General features: G+C 47.2%; 2 protein-coding genes across 4 annotated transcripts in view; both read right to left on the reverse strand.

Moving 5' to 3' along the window:
- Window positions 1–878: 878 nt before the first annotated feature.
- On the reverse strand, window positions 879–4,565 carry CCDC17 (coiled-coil domain containing 17). Its single transcript, XM_044238120.1, has 13 exons — window positions 4,410–4,565; window positions 4,223–4,330; window positions 3,923–4,118; window positions 3,662–3,824; window positions 3,345–3,428; window positions 3,136–3,254; window positions 2,777–2,893; window positions 2,396–2,541; window positions 2,192–2,289; window positions 1,802–2,005; window positions 1,434–1,644; window positions 1,250–1,360; window positions 879–1,020 (listed from the first exon to the last, which is right to left on the reverse strand). Exons 1-13 carry the CDS (start codon window positions 4,530–4,532, stop codon window positions 916–918), a joined length of 1,785 nt encoding a protein of 594 aa, XP_044094055.1. The 5' UTR covers window positions 4,533–4,565; the 3' UTR covers window positions 879–915.
- A 2,077-nt stretch (window positions 4,566–6,642) lies between these two features.
- Window positions 6,643–15,852, reverse strand: part of GPBP1L1 (GC-rich promoter binding protein 1 like 1) — a 55,590-nt gene continuing 46,380 nt past the window's right edge. For 2 of the 3 annotated variants that reach the window (XM_044238122.1, XM_044238121.1), the window contains exons 8-12: window positions 12,875–13,015; window positions 11,814–11,972; window positions 10,989–11,113; window positions 8,788–8,890; window positions 6,643–7,713 (exon numbers count right to left, since the gene is read on the reverse strand). In XM_044238122.1, coding sequence (XP_044094057.1) covers window positions 7,561–7,713; window positions 8,788–8,890; window positions 10,989–11,113; window positions 11,814–11,972; window positions 12,875–13,015 — 681 coding nt within the window. In that variant the 3' untranslated portion in view covers window positions 6,643–7,560. The remainder of the gene's footprint in view (window positions 7,714–8,787; window positions 8,891–10,988; window positions 11,114–11,813; window positions 11,973–12,874; window positions 13,016–15,852) is intronic. The other variant, XM_044238123.1, reaches the window with a different exon arrangement.

A 15,852-nucleotide genomic window follows, 5' to 3' on the forward strand; every position in this document is an offset into this window, starting at 1 on the left:
TCACTGATGTACAGAGTGCAATGCTAAGTGCTGCCTTTGAGCTACCTCAGCCTTGACCCTTAGTTTAAGAACCTCTTAATGCACAAGTTACTGTTTGGATCTAAATTCCAAACTGTATCTGCCCTACATGACCTAAGGGATTTGGACCACCCAGAGGGCTACTTCACTGCACTAGACGGTAGGTCAGAATCTGCCGTTTTGAATAGCCAATGTCAGGCCGTTTTCCAGTTATATATTGTTTCCTAAAAGATAGCAGAGAAAATGGTTGGAATTTTTCTGGGCTGGTTATGGTAACTCATGGCTTTGAACTTCCTTTGAACTTCCTGAAGATAGATGCCCTAGATGCTAAAGTCCTAAGGATTTTAGGCCTTTTGACTAAAAGGTTGGCACTGGGTTCTGGCACTGGGACCCAATATCAAATTTCAACCAGATTTTACATGTGACCCTCTATAAGTGTGGAAGGTATGGGAGCTCCTAGTTCAATGGGGACCTTTATAGTCTGGAAGGCTTCCCAGAGGATGTCCTGAACGAAGTGTGGCAACAAGATGGGCTTTAGCCCCCCTCCCCCAAAAAAGAAATTGATGACATTCCTTTAACAAATTAAAGAATGCCCCCTGCTTTCAAAGAATTTATATTCCAGGCAATACTGAAAATACCCAATATCCATTTAATCCTCACATCCATTTTATAAGAGGAAAACTGATGAAGGCCAAGTATTTGTGGAAGGTGGTTGGATCTCCTATCTTGAGCTTGTATCTGGTGTTTGCTTCTAGACCCCCTGAGAACGTGGAGTAGTAAAGCAACAACAAGTCCTAGTTCTGAGCCTCTACAGCTACTCATGCCCACCCACATTCTCCTAGATTCAGGAAGCCGGCGGTGGCGGTCAGAAAGAACCGTGATGAGGGCCCAAACCATCTATCCTTGACTCTGCTGCTGAGGGGGCTCTTCAGGAGGAGGGGGGTCAACAAAGCCAGCTTTTGGGGCAAGGAAGCTTGCTTCCAGTGAAGGTGAGCTGGACATCTGTGGAACAGGGAGAAGTGTATCTTTAGCAAGTGGTTTATATCTTAACTACCTAAGGTAAAACAAGTCAGCCTCACTGTGCAGCTCTGATTTCCTCATCTGTTTACATAGTCTGCCTAACACATGTATGATAGTTAAAGGAGTTAATTCACAGAAATAGTTTGGAACATGCTGGCAACTAACCACACCAATCACACTGCGGTATCCCTAGTGCTAGGTGAGCCCTCACCGGAGGTGGGTACTGGTACTCCTGGGCACTCGCGGGATTGATCTCTGCCAGTGTCTGGACACTTGCGTCTCTTGCGTTAACCAGTCGCAGAAAGAGCTCAGCCTGACCTACCTGGAGAGAGATGACATGGTACTGCGTCTGTACCTGGAGGGGAGGAGATCCAGTCCTTGTCCTCCACACTTACCTGGGGAATCCCATTCAGCTGCCCAAGGCTAAGGCTAGGGTCCACGGGAAGGGCCCGAAGTGGAAGACGCCAACGGCCACTTAACACCCTTTGCTTCCGGTCAAATAGCACTAGTGAGGCCCAAGCCTTTGGCTGTGGTTCCCTAGTCCATGCCAGCCCCTGCCAGGCCTGTAGCTCACAGACCAGGGATACTGATGCTGAAGGTGGCAGCCTAGAACAACCAACACAAGATGTCAGAAGCCAGAACTGTTCTTTCCTTGGACAGCTCTCAGCCAGTGGCCCTGTATATACATGGGGAAACTTAGCAGGATGAGGGAAAAGACTCAGTTGTGACAAAAAGCATCAAAAGTCAATCTTCATCTACTGACCTGGGTACAGGCTGCCTGCTGGCAAGGATGGCACAATTGCCCATGGGCCCAGGAGCTGGAGGTGGAGGCAAGCAAAGGGCTGGGGGCAATGCCGTGGCTGCTCCTGTGCCCTGTCCATCTCGGGTCAAGCCAGTCGTTAGTTGCACCCAAATCCACGAGGCCTCAAGGCCCCGAAGGAAGTCATAGAAAATGACCAGCCCAGCCCTGAAGAACACAGGTTTCAGCTGCCATCTATACAACCCCCAAGTCCTCTGAACCCTATCCCCTCATCCTTGTCCCTCACCCCATCAGTTCCCCAACCCTAGCTCTTCCTAGTGGGTCTGCTTAATCAGAAGATGGCCCAGTGAGGACCAAGTCACAGAGAATGTCAAAGGAGGGAGCAGGCCTCACCCAGGGTCATAGGGTGCAGGGCCCAGAACGTCAGAGGCCGGCAGAACGAAGTATGGATCCAGACCTAGGTTCTTGGTCATGGTTCCAGGAACCTGCAGCTGTAGGTGGGGGAAGAGTTGACTACTGCGGAATGCCTCCTTGGTGCCCATGCTTCCCCAACTACACAAAACAGAGCGGCCCTGGCCCCAGCCCCTGGGTCCTCACGGCCTCTTCTGTGCCACTCAATAGGATGCCTGTGGAGTGTGGAAGGGGCGGCAGGGGAGGAGCCACCGGCGGCGGGAGGCGCGGGGGATCTTCCCTCCTTCTCAGGCATGGGCCGGGATTCACCAAAGTTCGAGGCTCCGTAGGCCCTGGGACCAGAGTTAAGAGTAGGGCATGCCTGAGCAGGATGCGGCAAGAACAGGGCTGAGACAAACTTTCCCTGAGAGCCAGACCCACATGCACGGACACCTGGCGATGCACAAGGGCAGGAACAGACAGGGCACAAACGCGCCTCATTCCCCATGCACGGCCCCTCTAACCCCTTCCTCTGCACTCAGCCCGCTGGGGAGAGCTAGGTGGTGTAGGACAAGGGTGCTCGCTGACCCCAGGACGCAGGGCCTGCACCCCTCTGCATCTGTAAGGCCAGGACTTCTGCCTCCAAGCGCCGGTTTTCGGTTTCCACTACTAGAAGCTCCTCCAGGGCGGCGCCTGCCCCCTTTCCTGCAATGAAAAAGTCCGACCTGCCACCTCCAACCTCTGGTAACCAGCTGTGCAATTCTGAGAATTCCAGCTTTAGGTCTCTATGGACAAGGCCGGACTTGTCAGGTAACATTCTAGCCATTTCCACAAAGACCACCCAGGTGTTCCACCTTCAGGTGGTCCCCATGCCAAAGACGCCCCCCGCACCCCCCCAGTTCAACCGTTCTTTTCTCCTCCGAGAATTAAGAGGCCCTTCTGTTCACCTCTGCGGGTCCGCAACCGCCGCAGCTCCAGTGCTGATGCCTCCGCCTGCAACTGACAGATCTGGCCCAGAACGCCGGGGTTCCGGCCCCCGCCTCGAACGTAGGCCTCTCGCAGGGCCCTAGGGAGGGAGCAGGGGACAAAAATGCAGCACCGTCTTTCCAGGACTGATCAGCGCTTCGCCCTTGCCGACCCGGGTCCGGGACCTCACCCGATCTCGGCAGCCAGAGTCCCTGGGTTGGCCCGCAGCACCGGACAACAGAGTTCTGCCTCTCGCAAGGCGCTGAGCCGGGCCCTGGCGCAAGGGGGAACACGCGCGCTGAGGTGTTGCGGTTTCGAGACCCGGCCTCCAAGACCCGGCCTCCGGAAGCTCCGCCCCTTCCCTACCTAATGCCTGCGACCTTCCAGCTGCGTGGGCGCCTGCGCCTCCCGCGTCCCGCCGCGGCTCCGCCCTCAGGTCAGGCCCCGCCCCTTCCCCCGGCCCCGGGCGGGTTCAGCCGGGCTTCGAATTCGCCCGCGCCGTCTCACCCGGACTCCGGTTGTAGCTGCTGAACTTGCGCCCCTAGCACTTCTAGAGCTCCCCGCGTTCGCCCGGCTTCTGCCCGGAGTTCTCGAAGCTCCCGTTCCAGACCGAAAAGGCGTGATATTCCGCCCCGGGTCTGGGTCAAACCTTGGAGGCGTTGGCTCAGTTCTGAGGCGTTAAGGGACGGAGTCGCAATGGGTCGGACAAACTCAAAGCCAAGGGGTTGGGGCAGGGAGGGCCCGTTATCCCCCGTCTCTTTCCCTCACCCTCACTGCGTCTCTTCAGGGCCCGGTTCTGTGACTCCGTCTCCGCCACTCGCTTTGCGTGAGTCCCCTGCAGCGCCCGAAGCCGCTCGCTGGGGCTTCCAGCAGCTTCGTGAGCGCGGCCCCCAGTCTGCGCCTCGGTCTGGCTTCGGGGCCCTTCTAATCCCCTGGGGACCTCTGTTATCCAAGGTCGCATTTCCTGTAGGTACAGCCGCAGTGTTCGGGGTAATCTGACCCGTGATCTGCGTGATCTGTAGATTTAGGGAGGATGCTAAATTTCCAAATGGGGAAAGTCCGGAGTACCTCTTCTGTTAGCTTCTTAAGAGGCAATTTGCTGGCCTCCCGATCTGGGAGGCCCTGGTGTTCTTGTGGCACTACCTGGCGACAGGACAGGGCGTGGGGTGAAGAAAACTGAGGCGCAGAGTTGCTTGAATACCCACCCATGTGGCCATGGAGGCGGCCCTTTTGAGAGGTGGTCTCTGGGTGTTACCTCTCGGGTCAGACGGCCAATGCAGAAACGCTGAGTGTGAGTGGCCAACAGCGTCCCGGAGCGGAAAACCATGTCACAGGACCCACAGGACAGGAGCCCCGGCTCCCCAGAATAGGAGGCCATGGGATGGGACCCCTTTCCTGACACACCAGCCAAGACCTGCAAGAGAGAGGACAGAGAGCAGGGGAAAGGGAGAGAAGGATGAAACAAACCCAGAGGCAGAGAGAGGAAAGGCCAAATTTGCTGAGTTTACATGATTCAGTTTATGTTTGGGGAGGAGACTTAGCTCCCTGGGCAGCAACCACAGGTCTAGGCAGGTCCAGAGCATGGGTGGGGAAAGGCTGATCACCTTTGGGAGGAGCCCCTGGCTTGAAAAAGTGTCACAAAGTCGCTCCACTGCATTACATGAGCATGTGCGAGTCCTTTGACCACATCTTGGTTTCTCTGCTGATATAAAGGGGAACAAACAGCTGCATCCCAGACTAGCTGGGTCCCTCTCACATACTCCCCCTCCCCATCACTGGTTATTCAACAGTGTCTGGCAGGGAAGTATCATTTTGTTCATTCTTGTTCTGCCCAAGTGAATATTACCCAAGTTAGTGTTCTCCGTTCGAGGGAACACCTGGGAGAGGAAGCCTTCTGCCCTTTTAGGCTTTGTTAGGAAACTTGTCTTCCCCCAAGCTGAAAAGCCTTCCCTTGTACTTCGGCCCTTGGGAAGCAACCACAGCTTTTGCGTAACCAAAGTCACACCAAGGCTGACAGTTTTTCCCTCATCCCATTCCTGTTTGTTTTGGGTTTTGTCCAGAGAGGGAAGATAATTAGCACAGCCCAAGGAATGGAAGTTCTGGGAGAACACAATGAATCTATCAGATGAGAGAATCAAATATAGAAAGGTAGCCCTTCATTCAAGACAGGGCAGGGGACTTTTGTGCTGATCGGATCTCTGCCACCTCCCCAAATACATGCATCCACCAGCAGGAGCTCTGAGCCCCGTGTTTCTCCCTTAAGGGAGAAACAAACTCCCTTTTCTAAACAAGACAGGGACTTACAGTAGCAGCCCTCTCACCATGTTAAGGCCAAGGTGTGATCAGCAACAGGTTACAAGTGTTTCAAAGCATGTGATCTCAGCCAGTTTAATTCCAAGCAAGAAAAAGGGCACATTTTTAGAAATTTGTTCTGTGAAAGCTAGTAAGTGGCAAAGCTCAACCCCAAACAGGCAAGGTATCTCTATCTCAACCAACTTCTTATTTTCAGTTTAATACTTTTGCAACTTATTTCATTTTATAGTATTTCACGGATTCTAAGATGTACTCCCCCCACCCCATTTTAACACTGAAATCGAAACGGACAATTAATAGAGTATCATACCTGGCAAGTTTTTTTTTTTTTTTTTAAGATTTATTTATGAGAGAAAGAGAGATCGAGAGAGATTGGAAAGCGGACTCCTTGCTGCATAAGGAGCTGGACTAAGGCTTGATCCCACAACCCTGAGATCATGACCTGAGTCAAAATCAAGAGTCGGAAGCTTAACCAACTGAACCACCCAGGGACCCGGCAAGTTTTCTTATTAGTACATAATGCTTCAAAAGATATATCCAATGAAATATGATACAGTTCTTATTGCTCTGTTTCGATCACCATTTCTACATGGACTGCTTGTAACCCCAGCAGAAGAGACTGTAATTCAGTGTGGTAGATAGGGTCTCTGCCCTCCTAGCCTTTAGAATCTAGCCAATGTCATGTTGGTTTCTCTGCCTCTAGCCTCTATCCTTTCTGGAGACTCAAGTTAGTTCTCTTTCCGACAAGCAGTCAGGGCTGTTACTCTGCTGGCTGTCTCCCACTAAAGGACAATCCTAGACCACTATATCCACCAGGGACCATGCACTGTAGGGATGGCCAGAGTGCCAGTGTCACTGCATGCTTGCTTTAGCTTGCTTTAACTTCTACCTGTCCGTGAGATTTTGGCCCAAGGCTTCATTTTGAATATAATGGTTTATTCTCTTCCCTACTGGGCTGGGCATTCCCTGCACCCCCAGAGCCTTGCAAAATGCCTGGCTGTACGGGGAGAGGTGGGAAGTGTATGTTGAATGAAAAACTGTGCCTCTTCCACTGGTCAAACCCTTTCCCATGTTCCTGTTTAGCAGGAAAACTGAGGCACAGAACCTTCCTTGTAAATATGCAAACTGGTAAATACCCAGGCAAATGAAAATCAGTTTCAGGAAGGAAACTTGGGTTTCTGATTTTATTACTGATAATTTATTGCACAAATTTTTCTGCATCAAAAAAGTATCCGCTAAAAGGAGAAACAGTGGTGTCTGAATTGAGATTTCCCTCAGACTTCTAGTATTTCCCTCAAAGAATCCACTCCTCTAACTTTAAAGGAAATATACTTCTTACACAAGACAATCCAAACTGATGCAAAATATTTATTCCAAGTTAGTTATTTTATGCAGTAGTTTTCCCCTTCAACAGACTTGTGATAACCACATCTTTTAAATCTGTAAATAATGTTATCAAAATAATCTTAATCTTTGAAATCTCACAAAAATTTATATTTTACAATCCACCCTGAATATCAAGGCTGCAAGAATAACACAACATTTCCTATATCCAAATATTTTACAGCTGTACCCAAAAAAAGGAAAAAAAAAAAAGAAAAAAAGAAAAAAGAAAACCATGTATGCTTGGTTAAGGGCTAACGTTACCCGAGCAGCCAAAAATAAAATAAAATATCCAAATTATTAGCATTAATTTAATACAATTATAACTTCAATAGTCACTTTGTCATTGACAATGATTGCTTGAGCACAGGGGTGAGTGCCCCAAGGGCTGGTAGTAGAAGCTGTTGCTGCAGACTGGCGTCTCCTCTCTGCATTGCCAGCTCCCACCTGTGCGTCGCCCCATAGATACTGTGTCTGTGTGTGTGTGTGTATTTAAAAAATCTTTCCCATCACACAAACTTCTATTAAGCAGATAACAGGGAAGAACAACAAAAGCTAAACAAGCCAATTGCTCTCTTTGGGATATGATTATTTTCCCTTGTGCATGAAGTATTCAACAACATAAGAAAAGGAAAAGAACGATTTCTTCTGTATACTCCCTAAACACACAAGCTGAGTTTACTGGGTCAGATTTGTGAGCACTTATATGCCTACTTCCAGGCATCGTCATCTGATGTTTCACTGCTACTGGTTTCCGTGTCCGAATCCTCAAACTCTGCTTTACGAGTGCTTCTCCAAGGGGAGAACAGGCTGGAACCACGGCTCTGCAAAAAGCCGTTCTTCCCAAAGCCATTTCTTCTCAGCTGTGGTTAGCAGGAAAAGAAAAAAGAAAACCGTCAAAAACTACACTGGCAGTGGGACCTGGAAAAGGCCGGGTCTGAATTCGAGGCAAAATGTAGAAGGGGAGAGCCAGGATTTCTTTTTTCTTTTCTTTTCTTTTTTTTTTTTTTTAAAGACTTTATTTATTTGACAGAGAGAGACACAGCGAGAGAGGGAACATAAGCAGGGGGAGTGGGAGAGGGAGAAGCAGGCTCGGGTCCAGGACCTGAGCTGAAGACAGACGCATAATGACTGAGCCAGCCAGGCGCCCCCTACCCCAAGATTTGTTATAGCTGTGCTTTTCAAACATACAGTGCGAATCAGTCATTTACAGATCTTTTTAAATAATGCAGATTCTGATTCAGGAGGTAGGGTTTCAGATTCTCTATTTCTGCAAGTTCTCAGGTGATAACAATTGAGAAAATAGTTTTGAGTAGCAGTGTCTTTATGTCAGCTGTAATTTCTCTTTACAGGCCTTAATCCTATTGTTATTTGTGCTTTAAATAAAAATCGGAGAAAAAAAATGTAAAGAAAATATACCACCAGAATGTAAGCCTCATGAAGTTTGTAACTCCATTTATCTTGTTCATTGCTATAAATCTCAAGGTCTGACAGTGTTTCAGAGAAAGAAGCCAACCATTTGTTGGATAATTCAGAGAGGCTGTTTCTTGGTTCTGGCCAGAGTATCAGAGAGAAACCACAGGGCGGGAGGTGGGGGGATAAACCTGCTTCTGCTTCCCTAGAGACCCAGGGCTCAGCCCATTACTCTGGAACACAGCCTTGTGGTTCTGATAAGGGGGTAGAGCTGCCAGGATGAAAGAACATACTACTTTCTGGAATGTGCTAACTACTGACCTAGTTTTTATATCCACTACCGGAAATCCCTGTTGCCTAAGCAGTGATTCGCTCCTCTGTATTTCTACTATGGCAACTTACTTTATATTTTCTTTTCCAAGGTCTTTCTCTCACACTAAACTGAGGCTCTCTAAGGGCAATGACTGCCCTGTTCCTTTCTCTCCTAATCATTAACATGTCTCCAGGAAAGGTTTATGACATACCTGTTCCGTCTTCATGTGGAACTCTCTGAGCTCATCCTCTGTGAGGGGGAGGCAATTCTCATCATTTTCAGGATATTCCTGCCATCCCATTGCTTTCAATAATCTAGTAGAGGGAAGTCAGGCAAAAAAAAAAAAAATAGAAGACCTTTAAGTGTTAAGTGGAAAGACCACAACTTTCCAGAGAAAACTTAACTTGCCTAGGGGCAATCGTACCTCACTTGGGATTTTTCTTTTCTTCCCAGTGGGATAAGTTTTTTTTTTTTTTTTTAAAAGATTTTATTTATTTATTTGACAGACAGAGATCACAAGTAGGCAGAGAGGCAGACAGAGAGAGAGGAGGAAGCAGGCTCCCTGCTGAGCAGAGAGCCCGATGCGAGGCTCGATCCTAAGACTCTGGGATTATGACCTGAGCCGAAGGCAGAGGCTTTAACCCACTGAGCCACCCAGGCGCCCCAGGATAAGTTTTTTTAAAAATTAAATTTATTTACTTCAGAGAGAGAAAGAGAGCATGTGCACGCAGAGTAGGGAGACAGGAGGAGAGGGAGAGAATCCTCAAGCAGACTCTTTGCTGAGTGTGGAGCCTGACACAGCTCTACTCCAGGACCCCCACCCGTGCCAGGTGGGATAAGCTTTAATTATGGCTCCTTAGGTATTTGAATTAAATGAGGGATCTCCACAGTTGTTCTTTATAGGGTATAAGAGCTACAGAGAGGAGAGAAAAGCAGCAGAAATTAAGGCTGCACGAGAGCCAAAATGTAAAGGGCTCTTTCCGACAAAACAAGAGGAAGAAATCTCATTCTTTTTTTTTTTTAAAGATTTATTCATTTGGGGCGCCTGGGTGTCTCAGTGGGTTAAGCCTCTGCCTTCGGCTTAAATCATAATCTCAGGGTCCTGGGATCAAGCCCCGCATCGGGCTTTCTGTTCAGTGGAGAGGCAGAGCCTCTCTCTGCATTCTTGTGATCTCTGTCTGTCAAATAAATAAATAAATCTTAAAAAAAAAAAAAAAAGATTTATTCATTTGACCGAGAGCAAGCACAAGCAAGGGGAATGGCAGGCAGAGGGGAAGGAAGAAGCAGACTCTCTGCTCAGCAGGGAGCCAGATGGGGGACTCCCAGGACCCTGCCATCATTACCTGAATTGAAGGCAGATGCTTAACCAAATGAGCCACACAGGTGCTCCAAAATCTCGGTTTGGGGGCACCTAGGTGGCTTAGTCAGTTGAGCGGCCAACTCTTGATTTTAGCTCAGGTCATGATCTCAGGGTCATGTGATCGAGGCCTGCATGGGGTCCAACACTCAGTGGGGTGTCTGCTTGAGATTCTCTCCCCCTTCCTCTGGTCCTCCCCCAACTCTCGCTCTCTCTCTTTCTCAAATAAATCTTAAAACAACTCACTTTTGTCTCTTGTAAGCGAATCAGCACATCTCCACATGTACCTAATTTCCCTTTCAACTTCATGGCACTGTGGTCTCTTTCATACTCATGATCCTGCTGACTTCTAAAGTTCTTCAGGACAGGAACTCCCTTTCAGAAGGTACTGCCACACATGGCAGGCCCCATCTGCCACCCAGGTGTCCAAACAGCTGGGGGCTCTGTGTTAAAGGCCCTCATTTAAAGAACAAGCTCCACCCATGGAGGGGGTCTCATGCCTTATTTTTAAATTTCTTAAAAGATTTTATTTAATTATTTGACAGAGAGAGAGAGACACAGCAAGAGCGGGAACACAAGCAGAGACAGTTGGAGAAGGAGAAGCAGGCTTCCTGCCGAGCAGGGAGCCGGACGTGGGGCTTGATTGCAGGACTCTAGGATCACGACCTGAGCTGAAGGCAGATCCTTAACCACTGAACCACCCAGGTGCCCCTCCCAAGGCCTTTTAAAGGGGGCTGATAAAGGCTCACTTGGGTTAGGAGGGTTGAAGGGCCAGTACAATAGTCCTAGGAACTAGGTTCCCCTCTCCAAATGGAGTTATAAACTGAATCTGAAACTAAACTACGTGAAAGCCTCGCAGAGGAAAGTTGTGAAAAAGCTAACCCGTAAAGGAATGCCCAGTAGGCAACAGGCAAGCTGAGGCATAAAGAGAGGACAGGTTATGGTGCCCAAGAACACTTCTCTCTGTAGGTCAGACTCCACCTGAGACGTCTTAAGGATGTTCAAGCTCCTTACAGGCCATACACAGCATGCCCCGTGATCTGATCTTCACTTACCGATGCTCGGCTTCCAGAGAGTGTGAGAGGACCTCCCCTTCCTCCTCTGCAGGGAGAGTAAGACCATTCTGATGACAGCCTTCCTCTCCGTTTTCCTTTGGTTCAGGTGTGCTGTTGTCCTCCAACTGAAAGAAGGAAAGGACACACTTGGTTCAATGATCCTTTGTGGCAAGATACACAATCTGCAAGATTAAAGAGTCAGAACCGAGTGACGTGCTCTCCTGGGAACTTCAGCGCACAGGTAGTCCCCATTCAAAAATGAGGCCTTGCTCACCGTCCTAGGGCTTCTCAAGCACACCACCTCCTCAGGGAGCCTAACTTCAGGCTGTCAACGGTGGTAAGTGCTACTGGATACGGATTCGGTATCAGTGCTCTTGTCTTCTTCACAATTTGGACTCAAGAACTACTGGGCTCAGCTTTAGAAAGTTCCCCTTTCTAGAGTCCCTTGCAGCTAAGAGTTGCCACTTGACAGCTGGCCAATGTTGGGACTCCTGGAAATTACAGGGTGTGGCTTTTAAGAAAGCATTTTAAGGAGGGACATTTAAAAAAAAATTTTTTTTTGAAGATTTTATTTGACACAGAGAAAGAGAAACAGTGAGAGGGAACACAAGCAGGGGGAGTGGGAGAGGGAGAAGCAGACTCCTCACTAAGCAGGGAGCCCGATGCGGGACATGATCCCAGAACCCTGGGATCATGACCTGAGCCAAGGGCAGATGCTTAATAACTGAGCCACCCAGGTGCCCCCAATTACAGACTTTTTTAAAAAAGTACATATGCAACACAGGAAAACCCTTATGTCGCCCCAGAAAAACCTTATGCTCTTACATCCTCCAGCTTGTCACAGTCTCTGTTCTCTGAGAAGTCTCCATTCCGGTCGTCCTTTAGAGTCTTCAGGAACTCACTCTTCCTGTCGGTAGTTCGGCGGGTGAGCTTGGTCAGGCGAGAGGAGCTGATCTCAATCGGAGGAGTAGTGCTGGAGGGACTCTGGGCAAATACCACAAATAGATTGCTCCTGACAGCAAACAGCAAGAACTGGGCCTCTCTGGGTCACTTCTACATGGTACTGATCTCTAGAATCTGGAAGCCTAATTATCACTCTTTTACCAAAAATAAACTCTCCTTTTCATTTAAAAAACAGACTCTAGCTTTCCATTTTTTTTCCCCCTTAAAGGTTTTATTTATTTGAGAGAGAGAGAGAGAGAACAAGCAGGAGGGAAGAGCCGAGGGAGAGGGAGAAGCAGGCTCCCTGCTGAGCAGGAAGCCCCATGTGGGGCTTGATCCCAGGACCTTGGGAGCACAGCCTGAGCCCAAGGTGCGTGCTTAACCATCTGAGCCACCCAGACGCCCACAGATTTGCAGGACTCCTGCAGGAGACTGTATGGCTCCTATAGTACCTCTTTGATCTTTCATGCCAGTCTACCATAGGCTGACCCCAGTCTACCACAGAGCAATCACTCCACTCAGCTATGGCCCATCTTCAGAGGCAAATGGGAATCACCAGTAAAGAAAATGACTGAGCTGGGGCACCTGGGTGGCTCAGTGGGTTAAGCTACTGCCTTCGGCTCAGGTCATGGTCTCAGGGTCCTGGGATCAAGTCCCGCATCGGGCTCTCTGCTCACCGGGGAGCCTGCCTCCCCTTCTCTCTCTGCCTGCCTCTCTGCCTACCTGTGACCTCTCTCTGTGATCTCTGTCAAATAAATAAATAAAATCTTAATAAATAAATAATTAAATAAATAATCAAAATCTTAAAAAAGAAAAAAAGAAACGACTGAGCTAAACACAGCTACTAAGGAAATGGAATTAGAGCTTTACATGTCACACCATGTACCTTAGTAAATGGGAAATAACAATTTTAGAAAAGGCTGCTTGGCCTTATCTTCACTCACCTCTTTAGGAGAGCTTAAAACTGTGCCACCAGCCAGTACTACTGGTTTGGTAACAGAGACTGGACTGGAAAAAGCAGACTCCCGGCTAGAGGAAAGGGATCCTGATTTGTGTTCCATTCTGTTAGCTTTCCATGCACTGGGCTACATGGGAAGAAAGAACAAATCAGTCAGCAGAAGTATGGAGACAGAAACTCAGCCTGGAAGATCACATAAAGCAAAGAATAAAATGTCATGCAGTAACACGAGTTCCTAGAGCTTACCCATTTTAACATGTCTGGGAGGTATGCAACCTCTTTCTGAGGTTAAGCAATTGAAGGAAAAAAGCAGACAGGAACCAGAAGTGTCATGGGATATTAACAGGAATTCTCAAAAAGAGAGCTCTAGTTCAGCTAAGTGTGGGAGATGCTGAGGTGAGTAAACTTCAATGGGTTTCTTTCCTATACATTTATAATATTTGTGAATGTGAACACATGTGAATTTGAGAGGCAGCATTTCCCAAACTTACTGGACCCTAAAATGCTCCCCTTTTATGGCATATTTGTTAACCACGGATGTAATCCTGATTCTTTAAAGAAAAAAGAAAAAAAAAAAAGGCTATTTTCCAAGAACTTCAATGACAGGAAGCTACTTCTAGGCCAGGATGGGCAATATAAATGGCTAGACAATTCTGGTTTGGTCCCTTCTTTGCTTGGCTTTGTGTAGTCTAGGCCCATTCTGTCATTCTGGCCCTAATCCCAATTATGACTGGGCACTGTAGTATGACTGGAATGTTCTTTTTTTTTTTTTAACTTTATTTTAAGATTATTTATTTATTTATTTGAGAGAGAGAGAGATCACAAGTAGACGGAGAGGCAGGCAGAGAGAGAGAGAGAGAGAGAGAGAGGGAAGCAGGCCGCCTGCCGAGCAGAGAGCCCGATATGGGACTCGATCCCAGGACCCTGAGATCATGACCTGAGCCGAAGGCAGCGGCTTAACCCACTGAGCCACCCAGGCACCCCCACTTTTTAAAAAGATTTAATTTATTTATTTGAGATACAGAGAGAGTGAGAGAATGAGCACACACAGCCGAAGTGGGAGGGGTAGAGGGAAAGGGAGAGAGAATCTCAAGCAGACGCTGTACTCAGCATGGAGCCTGATTCAGGGCTCACTCCCATGACCCTGAGATCACAATCTGAGCAGAAACCAAGAGCTGGATGGTTAATCGACTGTGCCACCCAGGCATGCCCCACTCTCTGAGTCAATCACATTATCTGAGGAGAACAGGAAAGATAAAGTACATCAATGGAGTGAGGGTGAAGTGAAAAATGTACATTTTTCCAGAATGAAACAATTAAAACTGAGAAATTGCCAAGACAACAGAAGGATCTGAATGAAAAGAATTTTTTTGTTGTATTAAAGAGGATACTATAAGCTTCAGGAAAGGAATTAATATAATTGGGGCTTACCAGATGATTGTCATACCGTTTTCATTCTTAACCCAATCAGGTATAATTATTAGGTCAACTTTTTTTTTTTTTTAAGATTTTATTTATTTATTTGACAGAGATCACAAGTAGGTAGAGGTAGGTAGGCAGAGGCTTTAACCCACTTAGCCACCCAGGTGCCCCTAGGTCAACTTTTTACAAAAAATGACACTAAGGTTAAGGAGGTTACATAATTTGTCTAAGGTTACTCAAGTAATATGTAGTATTGTTTTTTTGTAGTGTCTCCAAAAAGAATATGCAAGCAGATAAGAGAGACAACAACCCAAATGGAATGGAGATTAATTTTTTTCTCGCACTGATGCAAGAAATCTAAAATGATGGCTGATTATGTAAGGCTCATTATCAAAGATGAGAATTCCCCTAGCTTTCCCAGAGTTGTAGAGGATTATCAGATGCTTTGTCTTTCTTTAACACTGGCACCTCACAGCACTCCAAAACTTGCGTTTTTGCCATAGTGGTATGGAAAGTTTGTACCAGAGTGTTACATGCAACAGGATATCTACATTTCTGCCCAACTTTATTCCAATTCAATCTTAATTTTCAATAACTCAAACAACACTATGCTATATAGCTGGCTGCTCAATAGAGAACACCTATGCCTCATGTCTTCTTTTTTTTTTTCCTCCGGAAAATTGTTTTTTTTTTCCAATTTATTTATTTTCAGAAAAACAGTATTCATTATTTTTTCACCACACCCAGTGCTCCATGCAAGCCGTGCCCTCTATAATACCCACCACCTGGTACCCCAACCTCCCACCCCTCCACCACTTCACTCCCCTCAGATTGTTTTTCAGAGTCCATAGTCTTCATGTCTTCTTTTATTAGAGGAATTTTATACATACAAATCCACCAAAGTGAACCACCTATCAACCACAGGTTTTTATTTTTTTTATTTTTTATTTTTTTAAAAATAAATTTGTTTATTTGACAGACAGAGATTACAAGTAGGCACAGAAGCAGACAGAGAGAGGAAGGGAAGCAGGCCCCTCGCTGAGCAGAGAGCCCAATGTGGGACTCAATCACAGGACCCTGAGATCATGACGTGAGCCGAAGGCAGAGGCTTAACCCACTGAGCCACCCAGGCGCTCCAACCAACCACAGGTTTTTAAATGTCCTCTCCTTTCCTTCAAATTCCAAATCAATCCCACCTCCCTCCACCTCAAATGATCTTGCCTTCTCATACTGGACTAAGAAATCAGAAGTCACCAGATCCAAACTTTCCCTAACTCTCTCCTTTTGCACCTTAAGTTCAATAGCTTCCTACCCCCTTTCCACCATTCTACATGTGTTCATTCTCTTTCCTTTCAGAATTATGAATTATTTCTTCCTTCCTTCCAATAAGTTCCTCCCCTTTATCTATAAACATGCTAAGCCACCTTATTGAAGCTAGGGAAAAAAAAACCCAATCATTTATTTTCTTTTACACATTATCATCCTCTTATTGCCAAGTTTTTATGCATAAGTCAGTATCTGCTGTCTTACACTTGCTCATTA

Source organism: Neovison vison, chromosome 2 (assembly GCF_020171115.1).
Source record: "Neovison vison isolate M4711 chromosome 2, ASM_NN_V1, whole genome shotgun sequence".
NCBI lineage: Eukaryota > Metazoa > Chordata > Mammalia > Carnivora > Mustelidae > Neogale > Neogale vison.